The following is a 24,477-nucleotide window of genomic DNA, read 5'->3' on the forward strand; positions in this document are numbered from 1 at the left end:
TAGATTATCTTTTCAGATGCAATTAAAAAGTATATTAGTAAGTTTCTATGTAGACATAATTACCGTTGTGAGTAATGTATGAAATGTTTTTTTGCAAAGCTGCTATAGTTTTATTTAAATTTGAAATGAAGAAACTTGTGTGTTTTCACATCAATGAGGTGGTACATTTGTGTTTATGGGATTTATTGTCAATTCAATTTCACTTTTCTTTGATGGTAGAATCCTGGCACTGTACATGTACATGTATGAACATAAACTGCTACTATGAATAGAGTATGATAATTTAATAACAATAAACATCTTTAACACTGAGTGAAAGCCTTAGGCAAGCAGCATAATAACCTACTTCAAATATGTTGTATCTAGGAGAACTCATAATGGGTCATCCGTAATGTGAATATGATCTCCCAAACTCATACCTTACGATAATATTATCGGACGGTATCAAAATAATAGTTTTGATGTCAACATCGTAGAAAAAACATATCGAGGAGGGCCTGTTTAAGATATCCCTGTTTGCAGCAATACATCTTACATTTGATGGGAGCTAGGTAATGTCATGAATGAAAAAGATTGCTAATGCCAGGAGAGCTGAGCGGGCATAACCGGCAACACGCATGTTTCCAAAGATAATATCTTGGGGCGGTTTTTACAGGAGAAGCGCATTTCATCTATCCTTCTATCTGGTGTTCGTTGGTCGGCGGAGGATGCGGGGGGAATGTAGGACAAAGAGGATGTGAGAGATGTAGAGAGCGAGGAAGGGGGGTAGGGGGGGGGGGAGGGGGGTAAAGTGCATCTTCCTTTTGAAAACTATTTTTGCAAGATTATCTAAACACCGGCAGATGTTTTGAGAAATGTTGTCGGGGTGGGAAATGTTGTCCGGTTTGTAGTCCTTGATGGATGGTTGAATGAATGCATGGGTAGATGGAGGAATGGAAGGATATAGGTGGAGGGGTAGATGGATAGATGGAGAGATGGAATGATAGATGGATGGATGGATGGATGGATGGAGAGATGGAATGACAGATGAATGGATGGAGAGATGGTTAGATGGATGGATGAAGGTATCGATGGAGGATTGAGTGGAAAGATGAATGGATAAGTGCATGTAGGGGACGGTACATGGAAGAATTAATGGATTGATTGATTGATTGATTGATATGGTTAGGAACGATTTAAGGGTGGAGATGAAGATGTGTCTTGTGTGATTGACAACATAAATAGATGATTGTCTTGGTATTGAGTTCATGAATGGAGAAATGGTTGGAATTCTCAATTCATGAATCAATATTCTATATTTAGGTACTCAATTAACAAGCGAAACCAATATTAACCAATGTAAAGGTTTTTTGGAGGCCATATTACATCAAAAGAAATGTCTTATTGGTGGTCATGACTGTATTTGTATATTTGTATGCACTTTGAAACTGAGGTTTGTAGATTATGAGGGAAATATTTTGTGTCTGTTGGATTCTAAAGACAAAGAAATGGACAAATTTACACTTGTAAATATGTGAACAGTTAACATATGAAAATGTAATATGATCTGATCTCATGGTCACCAAAAGGATGGTAGTAACTTTGGCATAGCATGGGTTCTTTCCATAAAGCAGTACGTGATGATCATCAATTCTAATTTGATACTGTAGTCCGATGCAGGTATGAAATTAGGGATGTTAGTTTAACCAGCGTGATGTGTGCATCCAGCGTGAAAATCTCGGCATCGTTTAAAACAACATGCGTAAAAATGTAAAGCGAGAATGTGCCCGCAAATCAGCTGAGACCGCATTTCACCCGACTGCTGCCTGCCCGTGTCGCCCGGAGTGATGGCTTAACCCATGGGAGGCTGCCGCTACACTTCTCATCGAGATCACACGGAAAGATATAGGTGGGGCTAAAGCTAGGTGTGAGCAAAGTATAATTGGATTCTGTCCAGTGCAAGTGGAATTAGGGGATGGCAATACAGGGTAACTGCCCTTTATTGAGTTCATGTTTATTTGCTTTCTCTAGTTATTCCATGTCGGGGAATGCATGTGACATGCTTTTTAGTGCTGCTCCACAGACCAGGATGTAGTCTTTAGGGAGAAAAATAGTATTTTGACCTGGAAAAAAATTGTGTTAGGAAGATGATGACAAAAGATAAGATAAATGTAAGTGGTTGAGAATGGATGAATGAATAGGGAGGGTTTGCAGATGTTCTTTTAATAAACAGGCAAAATTGTATCTAAATTTGTGGGAGTTTATATCTTATTTTCCCTAGATAGCTAAGTGAGCAGTGTCCTTTCAATACAAGCAGAGATACAAAAGATTTTAGTTTGTTGTATAAGTTCACCATACATCTAGTAGTGTAGTACTTTGGATTGAAAAAAATACAGATCTCAAAGGGATGTTATTATACATATATTCATTTTGTTGTGATATTTGTGACTATTGTGTCATGATTAGGATCCATACAAAGGATGTTTACTGTGCTTTTACCTTGTAATTATCCTGAGATATATTGAAGACAAATTAGATTGATATGGTAATAATGCTTGATTGAATTAGCCTCATGTTGTATTCTCAGTGAACTTATGTGTATGTAGGTCATGACAGGCTGATGTAACTCTGCTTGTTTTTTCAGTCATTGTAATGTCTGTGATCTCAATTGTGACTGCACATTGGCACAGAAAGAAGAAAATCTGTGCCTGTATTTGTGAACGAAGTGGAAAACCAGGATATATGTATTTCCTCGCACCGCCGCTTCTCGCCCACAATACGCCTTCTTTTCCCACTTAATTTGCCACTCTTAATTTAAACACGCCAATCTCGGCGATGTCCTGGCTCCTAGCTCTCTGGAGCTGCATCTCTACACACAGACCTTCAAACTATCCCAAATGACTTTGGCAACAACACCGCAACCAAATTAGAAGTAAATGGAGTTGCCGCCATGCAACTAGCCAAGGCCGAGCCCCCTGCGTCAACATGCTAATTCTAGCTTTCCACAATGTCCAGAACAATTTGGACCCTGTCTTTGCTCCTACCCTCATCACGAGTAATTACTGGGATTACTGCGACCCCTCTGTGGCTGATAATGTCGGTTGTCGTAAATTTTCTTGAATCAGTTTTTTTATGGTACGGCGACGTTCTGAGGTTCCTGTGGCCAGGCGTGAGCCCTCGGAAATGAGGTTGAGGGAAATTGTCTGGACCCTTGTTGCACAAGACTCGAGCTGGATAGTGTGCCAAGAGTGTCTGTCGAATTACAGAATTTTTGTTGTTTTTGTTTTCATTTTGATCGAGAGGGAAAGTGCTGATTGGAAGGGAGCAAAATTGAAGAAAAAAAATTGCATTGAAAAACTTGACATAAATTTGTCAATTTGTTGTTTTGAATAACTTTTGTTGATTGAAATGGTAAGAGTTGGTAAAGAAGAAGATGTATGGAATGATATGTAAGAATGACCTTCTGAACTCCTTGAACAGTTATGACCTACATGAGAATACATGGCACAATCGATATTAGAACGTGGTACTTGTGTCTTTTGATTCTGTTACCCATAGATTGATAAAAGTTAACAATTTAATTGAATTTTTTATTCCATAATGTTAGCTCAGCTTTTAGAACATGAAATGATTTGATAAAAGTTTTATAATCACATAAGAGTAGCCAATGCTTTGTGGCCTATAGACTGTCTCATTCAAGTGATGCCTGTTTGTGTGACAGCATGCTTTTTGAACTTTACATGAACGCCTTTCTAAACTCGTCCAAGCCCAAATGTTGGTATACAAGTGTCTGTCACAATCACTTCCTCGTCCTAACAGCTTCTATGAGATCACTGTCCACCCCCATCTTTCTACGGTCCAAGGTTCTAACTGATTTCCAGCCTCAAGTTTCTTTGGTTTCCCTGGTGAGCCCTAGGGTGGAAACAATCTTCACACTTCAAGTTCAGAAAAATCGAATCCACCCAGGAGCTCACCCACTATGGGCCTGTCCAGCTTCTGCCAATTTTTGTTGTTGTGAATGTTAAAAGGTTCAGTGAAGATTTTATAAGGCTGCAGTGGGAATCGGTCCAGCTCGTCTATATAACAGGATAGTCCAGAATGACACTTTACTACTGGTAAAAAAGGGATTAGATATGTTCCTGGATGAAAAACAAGAAATATTGGAGCCTTGGAGGAGTTTCAAGGAACTTATTCCAGTTTAAGTGTATCAAAAGAGAATTAATTTACTTGCTACCAGCTACTGTAGACGGTGTTATTTTCAGTTCAGGCAATTAGCTCAGCTCCTTGATTTAGAGAATATGGTACATGTGTATTGAATGTCTATGGTGTCTTTGTTTTATTATTCACTAATGACTGACATGATATGAATTTGATGGCCTCTTTTGCTAAAATAAAGTGTTCTAATACGCATCAAATTTTCCATTTTGTCTGGAGAAGAAGTCATCTTGCACTATTGAACTTTTTGATGTAGGGTACAGTTATCATATATTGCTGCTGTAAAGACAGACAGTTGAATTTGAGCACTCGTTGCTCTTGATTTCATCCAAGTTGAAAAAGAAGTTGGTTAAACGAGACACAATGTTTAGGGAAACATGAAACTATCTAAGCCCTTGATCGCAATGTTTGTTAAACAGGTATTCACTCCCTGTGAAAACTTATGATTGAATTAACCTCAGATATTGTTCACCAACATAGGATACCTCCCACCCCCCTCACAAAAAAGTGTGACCGGGGTTAACCCCACCCCCCCCCCCTCCCAAAGGGCATAGTGACCAGGCCCCATTTTCTACAACTAAGCACCAGTGTCGACCATTATGGTTGTACTTTAAGATAATTTTGCCCCTCAACAATAGGAGCACCCCTCCCCCTTAAGACATAGTGACCAGGCCCCACCCTTTTACATCTAAGCAGTTGTCTACTTTTGTGGTTCATCCATATATCATGTTGCTCTATATCATCAAAAAGCCCCCCCCCCCCCCCAACAAAAAAAAAATCTGTAGTGATCAGGCCCCACCTTCTAAATGTGAGCAGAAATTGTGTAACATTTCCCCTTCACTAATGGCAACACCCCCCCCCCCCTCCGTCGAAGAAGCATAGTGACTGGGCCCCCACTTGTCTGTTGTGTGATTGTTCCTTTTATCATGTTGCTCTTCAATGTGAAATAGCCCCCCCCCCCCCCCCCCCCGTGATAAAAAGAACTGTAGTGACTAGGCCCCATCACCTTCTAAATGTGAGCAGCAATTGTCTACCTTTTACACTCATGTATCCTACTGACGTCTTACGAATTGCATTAAAAACTTGTTTACAAGAAATTTTCACTGTGGCTAGAGGCCGAGTAGGGAATACGACTTCAAGCCATAGGTCCCGTGGGAGTATTACACAGGTTGCATTTTTAATGAAAGACAGAAGGAGAGGAGAAAAAACCTGCAACATTGAAATAGTAAAGACCTTGGAGATGAATGCTGCCTATGTGACACACATTAATCAAAGTGGAGCATCGTTCATTAGTGAAGTGTGTTTTTAGATGCATGTCTGCGTGTCCCGAGACATGTCCGATCCTCGCATCAATCGCCTTGGAAACACTTTGGCTATTTCCCAAGGATACCGCATTATTTTGTCTTCATTCCTACTGTATTTAAATTGAAGAATCGTAATTCATTAGTTTGTCTTTTGGCAATGTCTTCAAATTTGAGCCACTGGTATTGTCTCATGAGTGAGGGATACATTATAGCATTATCTTTTTGTTTCCAGGGAGGAGGAGGGGGGGGGGGGAGAGGGGGGCTAAGAGATAGTGGAAGATTCCACTTTCTTTTATTACAAACAAATATATAGATGTACTATTGAAATAGATATTAATCATTTATATGTGATCTTGACCAAGCAACCTTTAAAACAAACTGTTATTTTAAATCCTTGTCTCAACCTTTCACAAAAATCAATGTTGTGCAGAAATTAAGTGTTTTGATTGGAAAAATTCTGAATGTTATCATCTGAGGTCGTCACCTCTCAATGTAAATAGAACAGATTTCCCATTTGACCTGTTATTCGTTCAAAACATCAAAATCTGATGTTCATCTGGAGCACCAAATGTCATCAATGTCCCCCCTAAAAGTAATTTTAATTAATTTCTTTGATTGTTGAAGTTTTCATTACTATTGATCTAGCTATCAGGCATATTTTTCTCATATTGCCACTTTGGGACACTTTGGATAAATGTCAATAATTTAAAGAGAAAGTTGAGTTTCGTTAAAGGTGAAAAGTCATATGTGAGCTGTTCTTCCTTTTTAATCATTTGTTTATTCCTATCAGAAAGAATATTGTGATGACATTGTCACATGAAAAGGATTTGCTCATGTAATGCCCTCATATTTCAAACTTACCATATTACTTATAACTTATTAAATATGAAACATTAGACCACACTTTGTTGCGTTGTCCTGTCAGCCATAGCTGTGTACCGGTATCGGTACCTTTAATATAAGAATGTCATTACCATGAAGACAGGGGCATGTCATATGCGGAGATCATTTGGGAGATCCATTCAGCAATTTTGTGCAGGTGTCGTTCAGCGGGCGCTAGTACTTGATATACCTGTCCTTCCAGGGGATAAATACATCTCCAGAAGATGCGCTGCCCCCGATCCCAATCCAGTTCATGTCATTAAAACACATATACAACATCCCTGTCATCTTTCTCTTCTTCGTTCTGTTTTTTTATATGCAGTCTTGTTTCTGTCTCTGTCTCTCTTCTTTCCCTCTCTGTATGTGTGTGTTTGTGTGTGTGTCTCTCCCTCTCTCTCTCTCTCTCTCTCTCTCTACCTCTCTGTCTTTTCCCATATTTTTGTATCCCTCCATTCTCATCTGTATTCTAGAACATTGTATATCTTTAAAGTTTAAATTCTTAAATTTCTAGGTTTCACACCCATTGTCTCCTTATGTATTTTTCCCCTTTTCCATTGCACATTATGACTTCTATGACTCTTCATCCCTCAAGCCTTTATTTTTTGATATTTTTACTTGGGGTAGACATTTTTAATATCACCCTGGGGTCATGTCCTTTTCATACATTCATATACAGTTCACCTTCTTTCAAGACCATGTTGGGATGTTCAGTGATCCCTCAAGCTGATTTGTATATCAAGATATCTGTCTTTATATGTCCACGTCTCTTCTTTATATATTTCTTTCTGAATTTATATGATTCAGTCTTTCTGTCTCATTCTGAATATTCTAATGACTCCCTCTCTCTCTCTCTCTCTCTCTCTCCCTCCCTCTCTCCACTTTTGGCCCATTCTCTCAGCACATTCTACTAGTACTAGTTAGTCCTGCGCAGGCTGCTTGTATTATTCCTCCCTTTTCAGCGGTTTAATATTGGAAACAGGTGACCTCGCGGCGGGCGAACATTTCAGGCGAATCGAAGCATTTATACCTCTACCTCTGAGATCCCTCAAACATTGACGTAATACATTAGATTGCCTGCTATAGTGGGACAGGCTGCGAGTGTATGCGGTGGACGGACGTAATGTGCCACTCAAATAACTATGCTCAGTCGGTAGTGGTAGTCTCGAAAGGCAGACCATTATAGAATTCAGTTATGTGATATGTACAACTGAATGCCATTTATTCGTCAGTTTGGTGATATCCCATTTTCAAATTTGACATTTTGGGTCAGCAGTAGTCGTAGGATATTAACAAAATGTGCTGAGATGTAACAAAAAGGTTTGATATCTATCAAATATTCATGTTTGATATATTGGTGTGTACATCTGTAAACATCAAGGTAATGTTTTAGAGGATATGTTTCGCAATTAGACATACTGAATGAGAGTCGTATAGATGTCTTGCCTGTATTTATCTCACAATATTATGTATATTATTGCTTTGCTTGACGGCAAATATTATTTATGTTAATTACCAGCATATAATCTAACTCTGAATCTGAGATGAGTCATTTAGGAGTGAAATTGGATTTGAATATTTTTTTCTCTTTCCTTCCTTGAAGTAAAGTTTGTCTTTCATGAATAGATAGATATTGAGTGATCATCTATACACACAAATCAAAGCAAGCATATTCCTCCATTCAAATGATATAGCAAACTGATAATTCATTGGAAGTATGTCATGCATTCACATTACTAAAATAGTGGTTAATAGTCTGAGACTATCACCAACCGGTAAGCACTAATTTAGCATTCACATAGAAGCTGAGGGATATCGTGAGGGAACAGAGAGGGCTTTGGAAGCAACTGACCACTGCCATCTCGAAGCGATCAACCGTGAACCGGAGCATGCTCCTCCACGATGTTATCATTATGCTCGTGCCATCACAGGATGGTTGCAGTACGCATCCATAACTACATTATTGTCTAAATACAGCCTCGTATATCAGTTTTATGCATCTCCCATGTTAGGGGCCATGAGCCGCGTAAGATTGAAAAATGCTGGTCAGCAGTACCTCGTGAATGTATTATTTCAACAGGCATTAGCAGCCGTTCAGGAAAAGAGGGGTCGTATATAAATGAGCAATTGATGGAGTGATTGTCATATACCATTTTATGGCTCTTTGTGGAAGTTACTTTTGTTGAATACAATATGAATGCATCCTGGTGTATATATATATAAATATGTATATTTATATATTTAGCATTTCCACTGCTGTAATGACTGACTTAATATAACTATGAACATTGATTGCACTTTTTGTGATTGGTGGGAGAAAGAGGGCTTATATATAGGTTTGGGTTAGCATGGAGATACAGATAAGTGTATATCCATGGTTGTGTTATGTGTAGATGTGTTTCCATATATCATTTCAATGCTGCAGACGTTTTACTGATCGGTTTGATGATTGCCATTGGTGTTATATGTGATGATTCAGAGTACGACGTGTACTTTTCTAACGACAATGCAGGCAACGTTGTTTTATGGAAACAGAAATGTAGAGCACGTAAAGGCAACTATCAAAGTCTCATAACTTTTTCTCTCTCGATCTCATTCCTATTCCTCTCTCTATCTCTCTCCCTTCCCTTTTCTTCTTCTTCTTGTTATTCTCTCTCTCTCTCTCTCTCTCTATCTCTCTCTATCTCTTTCTCTCTTTTAAAAGATCAGCAACCTTTTATTATTTAAAAACTATTTTATTACTCTAGTTGTCAAGCAATTGCAGACACGTAGCAAGATACCGTGTAGGTAATTTGGAATTCCTCTTATTTTATTTCTATTTCAGCAATTACTTATTTATTTGTCAGTTTTCATAGTGATGCAACCTACACAACATTGGAATATATTTTTTATTGTCTACTACTTAATAATACAAGTCTTACTTTGCAAACATCAAGCATTATTTCATGGCACGATATTATGTTTCAACATTTGAAGCCAAAATTATGAACTAGATAGAACAACAATATTTTAGCATATCCTTTTTCTGATCCTTCATCCAGTGAAAATGTATGACTGCATATACTTTTTCTTACCAATATAGGGATTTTATTCAAACTGTCATAAAAGAAATAGTATTTTGCTTTATAGGCTCTTTTTTTGTTAAAACATCTGCCTCAATTTTGCTGCATCACTGGTCTAGCAACTCATCCATCTGGACTCCTGTTTTTATTATTTCCGTTTTCTCTCTCTGATGGCAGACACGGACTCCTCAACACTTGCACTACTTTAAACCAGAGCTGGACCCAAAACTTATTCGCCGACCGCAGAATTCACCTCCAAAATTGGTTGTGGTTTTGGGTTAATCAAAACTGTCTGCCTGGTTAAAACCATGTAGGTCAGGTGACGAAATTTTGGGTTATTGTAGAAAATTAGCATCATCACTGATGCGTCTGCGGAAAGTAATCACATTTTGTAACATACCGGTAGGTCATGTTCGAGGCTTTAGGAGATTTTAGTTTAATCGCAAGCTTGCCCTGGAATCATATTGTCTACCTTTTTACTCGTTTATTCATTCGTTTATTATCGTCTTTGTGTCGCACGCACGCAGACAAGAGAAAGGTTCAACAGAAAACTTAAGAAAAGCATCGTTCCGTACCAGATGTGAATTTCAAAAGAAAGCATGACTCCAGATGTTTTATGACTTCTTTTGAGTAAACTAGTTTTGATAAGAGCCTTTGTGCTCTTTCATGTTCTGATGACTGATTATGATTTCTGCTATTTTTCTTTTGTCCTTGCCAAGTCATTCATGGAAATTGTTTTTCCCCACAGAATGATATATTGGTCTCTCTTACCCTTTGATCATGATCTAGGTCTGCTTTTCAACTAGACAAAATAATCGTTCTAACCATAATCGCTGAAGCAAAGGAGGAATAAAAATAGAAATCAATTTTTAGCAAGATTTTAATCAATAGAGAGATTTCATGGTACATTTAGATCAGATTCTTCAATAATTTGTTATTGTTGACTGTATTGTAAACCTGTGGGAACGGGCATGAATGTGCAGGAAATACCATATAAAGTGCACAATGAGTTCCCCTCTTCCTTTAGAACTAGAAAACAGAGAACGCAAAGTAATGCGTTCTTTGTAGTATTGCTATTAATACTAGGTAGATGGATTGAAAGAAGCATTATTAATTGAAAAGAAACCAAATGATTGTGATGGATGCCTTCAAAATGATAGGAAGATGGGTACATAGGGCAACTGAGGGTCAGTTTAATTACACATGGATTTACCATTGTAAATTCAGGGATTGAAAAGAGATGAGATGCATGACAAAAACTATAATTGACATGATTTCTTTGAATCATATTTAAATCGAAGAGGTTTATGACATTGAAAAGTGTACAGGAAGAGAAATTAGAGTGTGAAACTGGAAAGTCTTAAATGGACTGAAGAGGATGTTCCCCATAGGCAAAATACTATCAAAAGCAACTTTGCTGAAAGGGTATCACTGACCAAAGAAATAGAGATATGAAAAACTATATAGTATGCAGCAGTTTGCTGAAATACATAACACCATTTCTAGTATGTGGGGAGACTAGAAAAAGATGAAACCATCTGTTGAGGACCAGAAGGGTGTTTAAGCTCATCTACTTTTTGCTACTTTTTTGGTAAACAAACGATCTTCTGGCTCTTAAAGGTAAAGACCAGTTATGGTCATGCGATTGCATTGTGAAAGAAACGTTGTGGAATCGATCAGAAAAGGTTGATCATCTAGCATCTAGCATCTGCAAGGTTCTGGAATCATCAAAATGATAAGAAATTTGGCCCATTCTTCGTAAAGTTACAAGCACTATACACAGAAATATGTATATGGGACTACCCTATATCTCTCACAGACCATGAGAGAAACAAATTTACCAAATATATGAATTAGTAGGCGGTTTCCCGGCAAATTTTGTATCATCATGTATTAGTCAAAACATATTCTTTCACATGATTGGTAATGAGAGCTTCCATTTCATTTTTTGAAATTGGGGCGTTTCCAATACTGGTCTTTGCCTTTAAGATAGGGTGTGAGAGTGAGCAACATGAAGGAGATTGAGCAATATAGGGGGAGATGATGATACAGGCTTAACTTCACATTTGGGGGAGGGGCATACAGTTGGACTATTAATGCTATATCAGATCAAAACAAAACAAAATCATATAATTATATATGTCAATATGTCTAAGAAATAGCTTTATTTGTTTCCCCTCATTTTATTTATCATTTCAAATGCATGCATTATTATCAAGATTTTTCCAGCATGCCTGGGTCACTAATCATTTATACACAGCTGATTGTACCCGCATTTTGTTGGCATACATTTGGATTATTATTGCTATATCAATCAGTACAACAAAAAGAAGAATTAAATAATCATATATGTCAATATATATTCAAAGAAATAGCTTCATTTGTTTCCCCTCATTTTATTATAATTAAAATGCATGCACTATTTTCAAGATTTTTCAGCATGGTTCATTAATCATTTATACACAGCTGATATTGTTCCCACATTTTTGTTGGCATACATTTGGATTGTTATAGCTATGTCAGATCAAAACAAAACAAAATTATTTAATTATGTATGTCAATATGATTATTATTATTCAAAGAAATTGCTTCATTTGTTTCCCCTCATTTTTAATTTATCATTTCAAATGGATGCACTATTTTCAAGATTTTCCAACATGGGTCATTAATCATTTATACACAGCTGATTGTTTGCAGACAAAATGGCTCTTAGAAAAGTAACAATAACTCATGAATGTCAATGAAAATAGTACAATAACAATCTTTTTATACGGGCCTTTATCTTCCCGGCAAATTGTAATCGATGGCCGCTGTTTAATTGCTAGAGGTGATGCATGAGTGGAGAGAGTGAGGGGTTGGGAACAAAAGTCCTTTTCATAATCCATCAAATTGATCCACCTTCTAAACGGTTCCATTGTGGCATCTGACCTTGACTTTCAAAAGTGCAGGGTCTGACTAAAGGCTGCCCTCGTAGCCCCCTGGTGGCAGTGGCATTGGTCCATTCAGGAGGAGAGTGATAATACAATGGATGGGAATAACTAGGGAGAAGGAGGGTTGCTAATACAATGCTTTCTAAATGAGGCTTTGTCTGGGTATGCATTTGTGCAATAAATTGTGCCACAATGTTTGTAAAATTAAGGTGTGTTATAGGAGGTATTATTTTATCAACTCTTCCAAAGTGAATCAGTGGGTGAATTTATGGGGATACAGAGTTCTGGAATGATATTTGTGTTTATTTTGTATTTATTATCTTATGAAGGTCTATTTCTTGATGGGCCATTATCCTATGCATGGTAATTTTATTGATGAAATATTTTGATTAACAAATTAGAGAAGTGTTTTAAGCAACCTGTTGGCTACTGCTATGTGTCTGTCCCTTAGGCAAGATGCAGGAACCACTTGTGTAATGGATTAAGATATGAAGACGAGGAAGAAAGAGATATGAAGCGGGTTTTAAAGTTCATTATCGAGTCCTCTGGCGTTTGCCCACAGAGGTTAATATATATGTTTGATGAATAATATTAACAAAATCATTTGTTTTGTTTTTTCCCTTTTCTCTCCATCCCCGACCAAACATCTCTCTGTTTTTTCTTCTCTGCTCATTATTCTATCTATCCATCTCTCTTTTTATTATTTTTTTCTATCCTCCATTCTCCTGGTTAATTGTCTCTTTCCCTATCCATCTATCTATCTTCCTTTAACGGTTATGATGAACTCCCTGTTCTGAATCAACCTGTGTTTTCCCTGTCACTCTTCTCCAATTCCTCCTTTTCTTGAAAATATCACTTCTCCTCCACCAATTTATCTCTTTATCACATTCCTACCCCCCCTCCATCTTCTACCCATCTATTCTCTTTATGCCCTCGCTGGATGATCAATCGTTGTCTTGCTGAACCTCAATGTACACATGGATCTACATCCTGACACACACATACCTATCTTGTTGGTAAGTTCTGCCCTTCTCTTTTTCCTTATTTTTAATGGCCATTATTATCATTCATGTATCCAATTATAATTATTCAGTGAATGGTAAGTAAAGTTAATCAACAACTCCAAACTATATGTGAATTTTTACAAGACTGAAATTTTTGATGTTTTTTAAATTGTATATAAAGAAACAGGGAATTACGGATAGAGAACTCAATTTCACAGAATTAGCAAATCAAATATTGGAATATTAATCAGTTAGAGTACATCTGAATTTATTTTGAGATTTTGGATGATAAAATGGGAGTTACATTGATGGACTCTGTTCATTCTTGTATTTAAAGAATTAATTTTGAATCTGTAACTGTATTGTATTTGTATGATGATGTGTTTCATAATGAAGCCTCGCCCTTCAGAAATGATATTTATTGGAATTTTTTGACTGTTCAGACTGATGATAAAATTGGTGAATGGCATGAATAAACTTACAAAAAACAGCATTTATACTGTGTGCACCTACACAATGTCTTCGGACCTATTCACCTACTACAATTACCCAGTGGCCCTGCAGTTCACGCTCTATACACGATACTGTATCTTGCCGAATTCACCCAATTCTGCAAGAGTGTTTGTCCAGCGATTATCACACATACTCTCAGAGCGTTTTGAAGTCCCCATTGTTTGGCCGAGCCGTGACTCATTTTTCTCAGGTCAAAGGTCACAGTCAAGACTGTTGATATATCTGGGTTTTAGATCAAGGTTACAAAAGGGGGCTCTGACCGTTTCTATTCAAGCTCGACTGATCGATCAAATGGACAGGAACATTGGCAATTTACCCCTTTACCTGTGAATTTAACCACTTTCTTGGATGAGGTTGTATTTCAAATATCTGGAGCGATGATCGGTACAAAAGACGCTGATTTTTAACCTTGAATTTGTAAGGTATAAATCATCTCACAATGCAAATGATCCTCTTAGTGCACAAAGAGAACAATTTTACCTAACCCTATTTTAGTAGGGGGTATCCCTTTAAATGTGATTTTGAACCCTAACTTTTTATAGCAATATTTTGACAAATAAATAGAATACAAGATTGATTGAAATGGGATGAAGAGAGAGAGTGAGTGATGGAGAGGGAGGGAGAGTGGGTAGAGAGATAGAGGGGGTATTTTAAGAGACCACAAGACCGAGAGAGAGAGAGAGAGGGGAGGGGGAGGGGAAAACCTCAAAGATAAATCTGCATACAGTGCGAAGAGTGACAGAGAAGGAAAGAGAAAGAGAGAGAGAGAGGCTGAGAGAAATCCTGATGACAAGAAATTGTCCAATTCATCTTTGAGATCACCTACTATGTCAACACAAACATTTTTCATGGCTGCTCCCCTGTCTAGGAATAAAAGATGATTGACAATTACTCCTTCCAACTCAGCCTTCTCCTAGTCTTGCTTTCACCACCCTTTATTGACATTGGAAACCGATAGCATCACGATTGCAATCTAACCACGTTAGATTTTGGGGAACATGGAGCGCTCATGAATGGCACATGATCAATATATTCATCACCATCTCTGCCATTACTGCCAACACCGTTATAACCACCATGATCATCTCCTAACCACTCCACCACTGCTTGCGCTGTCATACAATGTTGTAGCCATCGCTACCACTTAGTGTTTCTAAGAGTGGGAAAGGGTGTAGGTTCTTTCATTGGTTGGACATAATTATTTATTGATTTTGTTTTTTTACAACTGTCATCGTTGTTAAACATCATCACCATCACTATCAAAATTATCATCATCACCATTACCACAATCATAAAGCATCTTTAGAATCCCAACTATTATTGAAACGAGAATGGGCATCATTATCATAGCAAGGACTATGATTACCACATTTATCACTGTCGTCTGTTGTATCATTACCACCACCACCATTATCTTCATCTTCATCAATATAATCCCCCTGTTACCACCATCATCACCACCATTATAGTAACCATCCCTACGATCATTACCACCACCATCACAAACACCATTAAACAACCATCATTAACACAACCATCATCACCACCATTGTCATCACCACAATCATTATCACTACCACTACCATCATCATCACCATTATCTTCATCATCATCATTACTGCCACCACCACATCATGATATTCATCACCATCATCACCATCACCACCACCTTCACCACCACCTTCACCACCATCACCCCCATCATCATCATCACCGCCACCACATCATGATATTCATCACCATCACCACCATCATCATTATCACTACCACTACCATCATCATCACCATTATCTTCATCATCATCATCATCACTACTGCCACCACCACATCATGATATTGATGACCATCATCACCACCACCACCACTACCATCATCACCACCCCTACCATCATCACCATAATCTTCTTCATCATCATCATCACTACTCCCACCACCACATCATGATGACCATCATCCATTCCTCCAATGCCACCATTATCCCCATCACCACTTTTACCACCATCACCCCATCATCATCATCACAGTTATGTTGTCACAAAATGATGAGCATGGTCTCGGAACCCAAGACTACCCAAAAGGTAAGGCATCATCCACAGCACTGCTGACTACCCTTCTCCCCATCCTTCTAAAAACCCATCAATTTTCCCTTCCAGACACTCTTCTCTTTATTGACACATTTACTGTCATCCAGTCAAGTCTTTATGGGAGAAATTTATTCCCACACTTATCCCCTCTCTCTAAAGGACTGTCCCAGCCTTTGCGTCTTTATAATTTATAGAGATAATTCTTAAAGGTTGAATCCGAAAGGAGAGGCACTGGGCCAGGAAAGGAAGTTGTTATATTTCTTTGTTGTTGAAGAGATTTGAATATTTTAGATATAGCTCCCGACTCGATTCAAGGTTTCTTATTTGTGAAATCAGTTCATGTTGACAAGACTACAAGAATAATAACATTTGCCTTGACATTTGCAGTTATTTTTAGACAATGAACTCATACTGCTGCCATGAAATAACTTTGCCAATCCCCCCTTCAATAAATAAGATAATTGGTTTTTACAGTCTACATTTTTCATTAACTGCTTAACTTTCCTGACATTATTTCATCAGAAACTTATGTAAGAATTTATCTATACATTTGCTTGATTAAATGTTCTTGCCATCACTAAGAATCGTCCCTATTGCACTACACAAAAACTAATATCACCAGTAAGATATCTTAGGGGTCTGACTATACCTTACACACTTTGCTTTTAAAAAGAAAACGACACTTATACTTTATTGCTTGGGAGATTTGTGACATGATTCTGAGTACCTTGGAAGGGCAATTGGTCATTATAGAAGGTGAATACACTCTTCAAGAACTGTCTCCTCGGTGCAGCCAAATTTATTTGGGTGGAATTAAAGCTGTAGTATGTTATTTATGGACAGACGAAGAGTACTCCTTCAATATTATTTGGTCTTGGTATAGTGTTTAGGTGTCCAAACGAGCAAATGTAGTTGTCTTGTAGTGTTTTGTTAATAATTTTTTTTGGAGGGGGGGGGGGGGGTTGTTGTTGTAGTGGGTGGTCCTAAAGCAGTGATAAGATGTTATCTTGCCCCATATTGTAAATATTGATCTCAAATCAGTGTTGAACCAGGTTGTCGATCTTTAGTAGATGTGGAATTAACGCTGCATAGGTTTGGTGTAGAGCCTGTGTAATATCTGTGTAGATACATTGTCAATTTAAGATGAACATGGTGTAGATATTGAGGATACTAAGGATGATCAAGTGGTAAATCTTGGACATCTGTGATGTAAACTTTGTTTTAATTCTGTCCTGAACTATTGTAAGATTTGTGTATTTGATTAGGAGTAAATATAGAGTAGAAACCAATTACGCCAAGTTTGATCAGCTAGTGGATCAAAAGTAAATTTGGTGTAAAATTTGTGTAAATTTGTGTAAGTTTGTGTAAATTTGTGTAAATTTGGTGTAAAATTTGTGTAAATTTGTGTAAGTTTTAGGTATTGCTAAATGTGATAACGTGTAAACTTTGAATGGAGCACTGAGTATCAAGGATAATCAAATAGTTAATCTTAGGTAGATGTGGAGTAAACTCGGTGTACGTTTAGTGTAAAATAAGGGCCCCGTTTCATAAAAACTCGTTATCGATATTAAGTTGTGAATAACTGTTATACGCTACTTAAATTGTGGCAGTTGATTGGCTGAGAGCATATTAGTCATAGAAATTTATAATTTGTTATTGATAAAAAGTTTTATGAAACAAGGCCCTGGTCTACCTATACACACTGTACTTGAAGTAAATTTGAAGTAGAGCCAGAATGTATCAACTCTTACTGTATACCTGAGTACTTTAAATGTAAAATAGGAGTAGGTATACAGTAGATATGGAGTAATCTATGTGTAAATTATTAAATTAGAGTTAGATTAACCTGGAAATATACCAACAGTATACTAGGGTAAGATAAAGATATATCCTTAGCTGTAGCCTTTAAACTAAATTCAACAACAAAAAGTATCCAGATTGCATTCTACACATTGTCTTTTCTGATTTCTAATACGTACAATATGAGCGGCATATTTTTGTATGGTTGGATTAACAACAACGCTATAGATCATCAACTGATGTAACAGGTTTCCTTGTGTAACGCATGTATGGATTATGAAGTAGGTCAGGGTTACTGTGAGGCACTTTCTCGCATGGGATGGTAGCGCGGAATATTTTATTTCTCATGCCTCCGGACATTGTTATCTGAATGTAGAAGAGCGAAGAGGTCTTGTAACCCCAAGCAGAGAGATCCGTTCATGACCCAGGTCAGGAATAAGGTTTGAGGCTTGTTCACTAGGTATGTCGTCATCAGCTCGAGATTGCCAAATAGCCCGCTAGTTCTGATTTGGGAAATAAGCCCAAAGTATAAAATTGCGTCTTCACCAGCTCGAGCTCGAGAAACTAGCTCAAGATATTTTGCTAAGCGTTCACGCATATTGCGAGTCTTCGGGCTGGTAAAGGCACACACCGGACAAATAGCGGGATATTTTGCAAAGTAGCCCAAGATATCTTGGGATGATTATCTTGACCAAATATCCCGCTAATTTCAACTGCGGGCTGATGAAGTCGCAAATTAGCTGGATAATTTGCGTTCGGAATAGTTAAAATAGTGGAATATTTTGCAATTTCGACCTGATGAAGACAGGCCTAGTGGCAGAAATCTTTTCCATTGTCGCTCTTGGACAGGGCTATCTGTAGCTGATATGACAAATGGATTTTTCTATTTTTTGTCACACAAGCTGTGTTTGCATGACACCATAGCTGTTTTACACCATATGTTTTTAGCAACTCGAATTTGTAAACAATAACCCATTAACCACCATGTGGGTTCACTGGTATCTAAACAACTACTGCTTAAAGATTTAAAGGGATTGGGTATCTTTGCCTCAAATTTTAAACAAAATCCTGGATTTAGCTCATGTTGCAATGATAATTATAAACATTAAGGTCAGTCAGGAACCCCATGACTTTTAAAAGCCGATCACCTGTCTGATTATCAAGATATTTATTATTGGAATACGGAATTTCACAAACTGTTTTCCCAACGAAAATGAGTCACTCAAAGATTTTTTACTTTTTTGAGGCACTTCATGATCATTTAGGGCTTCAATATTACACCATATCACAGACACTGATGACACTAGGGCCATGATTCTCAACTGGAAACATTGATTAACAATGCCTTTAAGCTGCAATCCAGACTTTAAATATGATTCAAGTTCCCAAAACCATGGGGCCATTTTCACAGCCCTTAAGTACAAGATAAACCAGAAGTCTAAAACCACTAAAGTGGTGCTATATAGACTCCCGTATGAACCTAGCTCTTGAGTTTCCTGAACAGATATAGCTTGGGTTTGACCCGGGTCAAGGTTATAGTACAAGGATATCTTTATGATAGGAGGGGGTGACCTTGGGGTATCTGGTGATGGTTGTGTGACAGGGGTATCACAAGTCATTACAGAATCACAGAGGTTTCCACTGAAAAGAGATTACCTACTTGTATATAGTTCTATATACTTCTATATAGCTCTATACAAACAACTGTCATTATTTTTGGTAACATTATATTTTTTTGATTCTATTCTATTTTTAAAATAAATAAAACATTGTTTTCTTTTGATATATTATCAGTTGGGTTGATTCTTGTGACTGATCGTAGGCTGACATTGTGATTATTGTACAGAACTATGATCAATGGCATGCATAGAAAAAAATCAGAGCAGATTGATCAAATCATCATGGTGTTTTTTGTGTGAAGGGGTTGGCTTACTCTTGAGCAATTTCATTATTGAAGGCAAAAATAACGTTTATGCTGTCTTTATGATTTCATTTAGATATCAAAAAGCAGTTCAGATCAATTGGTAGAGTAATTGAAAAAGGAAAAAAATACAAGGATAATAGTGGGTACATGTATCACACTCGTGTCCGTCTTACATGATACTTGTGGAGCTTTAGTATAATTACCCCAGCTTTTATATTGTGTAGATCTTTAAAAATAAGTTATCAATTTTTCCCCTCCATGACATTGGTACATCTAGGTCATGGCCGTCCTGTGTAGCAAGTCATTATAGATGAACTTGAGCTAATGGTCCAAGCGGTTTTGGAATGGGGCTTATCTGCTAAGTAAACAGTATCGCATAGATTTTCCGCTCGACGAAACGATAGGATGGATAGAGTGAGACAAAATGGCTGATTGAAAGATCACTCATGTCGCGATACGTTTATCATCCAGTTTAAAGGTGAGATAGAGTGCCAGTTAGGGTCAGTGATTTAGTTGGTCACTTTAAAAACAAAAGATATATATATCTCATGCATGCGAGTGGAATGTTATAATTGCAGGAAAATTTGAGAGGTGTTATAAAATATATGAACAGAGGCTATGTTCTGTTAATTGTTAGATGATGGCCATTTCTCAGTAATTTAGAATCTATTATTTGTTTTACTAAGCCATTTAAGGTGTTATTAACTATGCAGCCTATTGAAGTGGGGATGTCATTTATTTTGGATTTTACGACTGATGCTACACATGCATACATGATTCCGATGCAGTGCAGCTAAGAAATGCATAGTATATGTAGGTAAGGACAAAGTGCAAGATAGGTAAATAATATTTTGACCAAGAGTGGAACGGTCGAGGGCATTATAAAAAAGGAAATCAATGGAGGAAGTTTCAAGAAATGTTAACTTCTGAAAATTATGTTTTGGAAGTGTCTTCATTGAAGCAATTGCTTACATGACTTATTAGGAGTATACTCATGTTACAGTGAAACAATTAAGATCTTGATCTAATAATCTCATTACAGTCATTTAAAAAGAGGTAAAGAGCTTAATTGTGAGAAATAACCAACATTCATGCATATGAATTGTCTTCTCCTTTCCTAATTGAAGAATTCTTGTCTATGAATAGAAGTTTGCTACGTACGTAACTGACAGTCGGCCATGTTGAATGTTTATAAATGAAAGCACTCTTGTTGAATGGCATGAATGTGATTTGTAGAACAATGGATGGTAGAATGATGGGTAGATATCAAGCCGATGGCTTAAACAGGATGAGATGGGTAAGGGTACTCAGGAATAAATAAGTGCCTCTCATCGTATCCCCTCTATGGACTAATACCTCCCTCATTAAATAGTCTAACGTTCCAAACGCTTTCTCTCCCAAAGTAGATCCTATTCCAAATGCTCTCATAAATTGCCATTGTAATTTCTAACACTCTCTTTTTTTTAAATCTTTTTTTTTATCATTTCATTCTGTATTTGTATGTTTTAAATGTTTTCATGAAGATTGTTGACTGGACTTTGAATTTGAATTAGAATTTGAATTCGATCCTGCCCTGTAAATTCATCATCATCAAAATCAAATAAGAATCTTCAAGTGATCTGTTTTGTTTTCTTTTTCTTTGTCTTGTTTAAAAAACTGTATGTTTTGGATACATGAAGATGTAGGTTAATTTAATGGAGTTGAACCTTTCTGGGAAGTAGGTGAATATTTTAAGCAGATTAAAGACCTCGGGGGAAATCATTGCGAAAGTGAATAGGTTATTATATTCTACTACAAATCTCAAACCGAGAGATCAGATATCACAAGATACACATGTATTATCATATTCAAGGGCAGAATCATACCTTCCAAGCTCAGTTGGTAAATCAAAGCACTTTCCTTCTGTTCTTTCTCTCCAAAGAAGCAATGGCTATTCCAACTAATATTATTTCCACCAAATTTTAACCAGATTTGATCTTGAGTGCTATTGTAACTATGGAAACTCATTTTCCAATTCGAGAAGAGAAACACTTGAAGGGTCTGGATTAGAAAGACTATCGATTAGCTGCTGAGAAATGATGCAGTGAGTGACAGGGGGATGATGCTTACAGACCAATGTTTGCATTGTTCAAATATTTGATTTATTTTTAGTCTGCCACATAGGAAGCGTACGTAGCCCACAGGACCAATAGTCCACTATCCCATCCTAGGGACGCAGTCATTTGTCATTTGCTTTGTCTTGTGAAAGGATTCAAGTGCTTTTCTTTATAACGTTTTCATTCAAAGGATTACTTCTTTCTTATTTTATCAAATCATATCTCAAGGTCATGGATATGTAGAAATTTACTTATTAGACCAGGGCCCTATTTCACAAAACTTGTCATCAGTGACAAATGACAGTTTTTGTTATATGCTATTGAAATCCTTGCTTCTGATTGGTTATCAGCAGATTTGTCACTGTTTTTTGTCATTTGTCATTGGAAAAAGGCTTTGTGAAATGGGTCCCAGAACTTCTTCATCTTACAATCTTCTGTAGACTTTATGTTTGTCTCTCAATTTCTTTGTTTTATCAGCAGTGTGACTTAAATATGAATTTGCCTTTGTGCAATTTACCATTTTTATAATCTGTTTATAGCCAGAAGGGCGTTAAGTCATATACTTTAACACAGAGTTAACGCCCTTCTACCTCTGAACAGATGACATAGGCCTATATACCGTCCCTTTTGAGATAGAAGGGCGTAACTCTGTATGAAAGAATAGGAGTTGATGCCCTTCTTAACTCTCAACAGACAGTATATTCCCTTTAACACACAGTTTATCAGTATGACATTGATGTATTGCCAGGGTTCACATAAATATTGCATTGAACTTTCAGCCCAATGCTTGAGCAGTAGAATCAACTTATAAACGGATGACTGATAAACTGTGCTGATAACTCACCTTCATATATAGTATTGAAGGTGTGTTGCATCTTCTAGGTGATAAAAACACAAATTGGGACAATGTGGTAAATTTAGTGGGAGAATTGATGATTATAGTATTTTTTGATTTACTATATTTGTCATATACTTGAGCTAGAATTAATTTTTTTTAAATAAAAAGAGAATGCTTTTCTTCAGTAGTCGATACCATTCACTAGGCATATTATTTATGCCTTTATAGTTTATTATAACATTTCCATTAGGGTTTTATCTTAAGCTTCAAGTTTAATTCTTGTTAGAATACCATTTCATAATGGATATGATACATGTGTAAAAAAAATGTTAGTTCTGAATCTTAAATTTGAATTGGAATATTGATTATGAAGAGTTTCATGCAAAAAATAGAGGTTTTGATTGTATATTCATCTAACTTGTGAAAATAAAATGCAAAGTCAATATCTTGAGGAGATGTTTGGAAAATATATGCACATGTCTCTGCTCTAGCTGATATAGTTGTCATAATTCCATTGCATTTAAAGAAAGAAAATGACATGAACATTTTAGTTGCCAAAGACATATACCACCCTATCCCTTCACTACTTTCCAAACTGTAATCCATCTGTCCATCAGGTTTTTCAAAGTAAGGAACAATCAAAAGCCGCTGAACCACATTGAATGTGAAACTTAACAGAGACAATTCCATGGAATAACCTGGAATAAGCCCCAGTGTTGTAGCTCTGGTTTCATGGCACGCCAGACAAGCCCAACGTCAACCAATATAACAGGGCTACGCAGCGCAGGCAGGCTACGGATTCTTGAGGAGAATGGAGGTCAGGTTGGTCTAGCCTTAATACCTCCCCACATTCCACCAGATTCTTCCAGGTGTGCTCCGCCGAGAAAACAATCCCGACCCCTGACCCCTTGCCTCCTGTGCCATGATATCTGATGCCAATTTGCAGAGCAGCATGACCCCGGGACGGCTCGGTTCGGAGAAGGACAGTGCATGGGAGTAGTGTGGCGTGTGTGTTTCCGAAGGGCTTTATTTCCAGTGTGTCCGTCCACAGTTAGTGTTTGTTTGTTTGTGTGCGTTACCCGAAAGGGTGGGAGTTAACATGCATGGAAAGTTGTCATTGGTTTTGAAAGGGATGTACATATATATCCTTCGTCATCTATTTTCTCATCCTTTCTTCTTTTTATAATCATCTGTCTTATCGTTTCTCTTCATGCTATTCTCTTTCTGTTGTTGTATGTTCCTTCTCATCAAGTTCTTTGTACATACATTCCTGACTTATTTCATCTTTTGTTTTCTGTCATTATTATTTTATTTCTCTTTTCTCTTTTTATTTCCATTCTTACAGTCCTCTTTGATTTATTTGTTCCACCCTTCGCCAGAAAGCTGTCCATCTTCTCATTTAAAACAGTTATTCATCTCTGATTCCCCGCATATAAAACGCTACATGAATGTCAACAACTGTTGTACGAAGTACTCCACAGTAGTGCGTATCATAGGCCAAGTTAACCCCCAACCAAGTTTTGACAGTGCTCAAATATGATTACTGTCATCGTGTTTCCCTTTCCGATCCTCTCTCCCAAATTTGATTGTGACTCTGACTGGTCCCAGGTACCTAGCGTTGGAGCGGGTGCACCCAGTGCCTGTGCCTGCCCTCCTTAATTCACCACTGGTGTAAATTTTACCCTCCCTACGGTCCCCGGTCTACCCCCTGAAGCGCTACACAATGTGTCACCTGTTGGTATCTTGGTGTATGTCAGTAAATTTAATTCACCTATATGCAGGTAGGGGCAGCTTGGGGTGAATATGCTCGAGGGTGGGGGGGGGGTAGGGGTGGGGACAGGGTGGGGGT

General features: G+C 37.4%; 1 protein-coding gene across 1 annotated transcript in view; it reads left to right on the forward strand.

The window, feature by feature from the left end:
* Positions 1-2,964: 2,964 nt before the first annotated feature.
* LOC100890792 overlaps positions 2,965-24,477 on the forward strand; it is a 131,582-nt gene continuing 110,069 nt past the window's right edge. Inside the window, exon 1 of the mRNA XM_030974531.1 lies at positions 2,965-3,085. Within this exon, the coding sequence (XP_030830391.1) occupies positions 2,965-3,085 (121 nt within the window). The remainder of the gene's footprint in view (positions 3,086-24,477) is intronic.

Source organism: Strongylocentrotus purpuratus, unplaced genomic scaffold (assembly GCF_000002235.5).
Source record: "Strongylocentrotus purpuratus isolate Spur 01 unplaced genomic scaffold, Spur_5.0 spur5_scaffold_7, whole genome shotgun sequence".
NCBI lineage: Eukaryota > Metazoa > Echinodermata > Echinoidea > Camarodonta > Strongylocentrotidae > Strongylocentrotus > Strongylocentrotus purpuratus.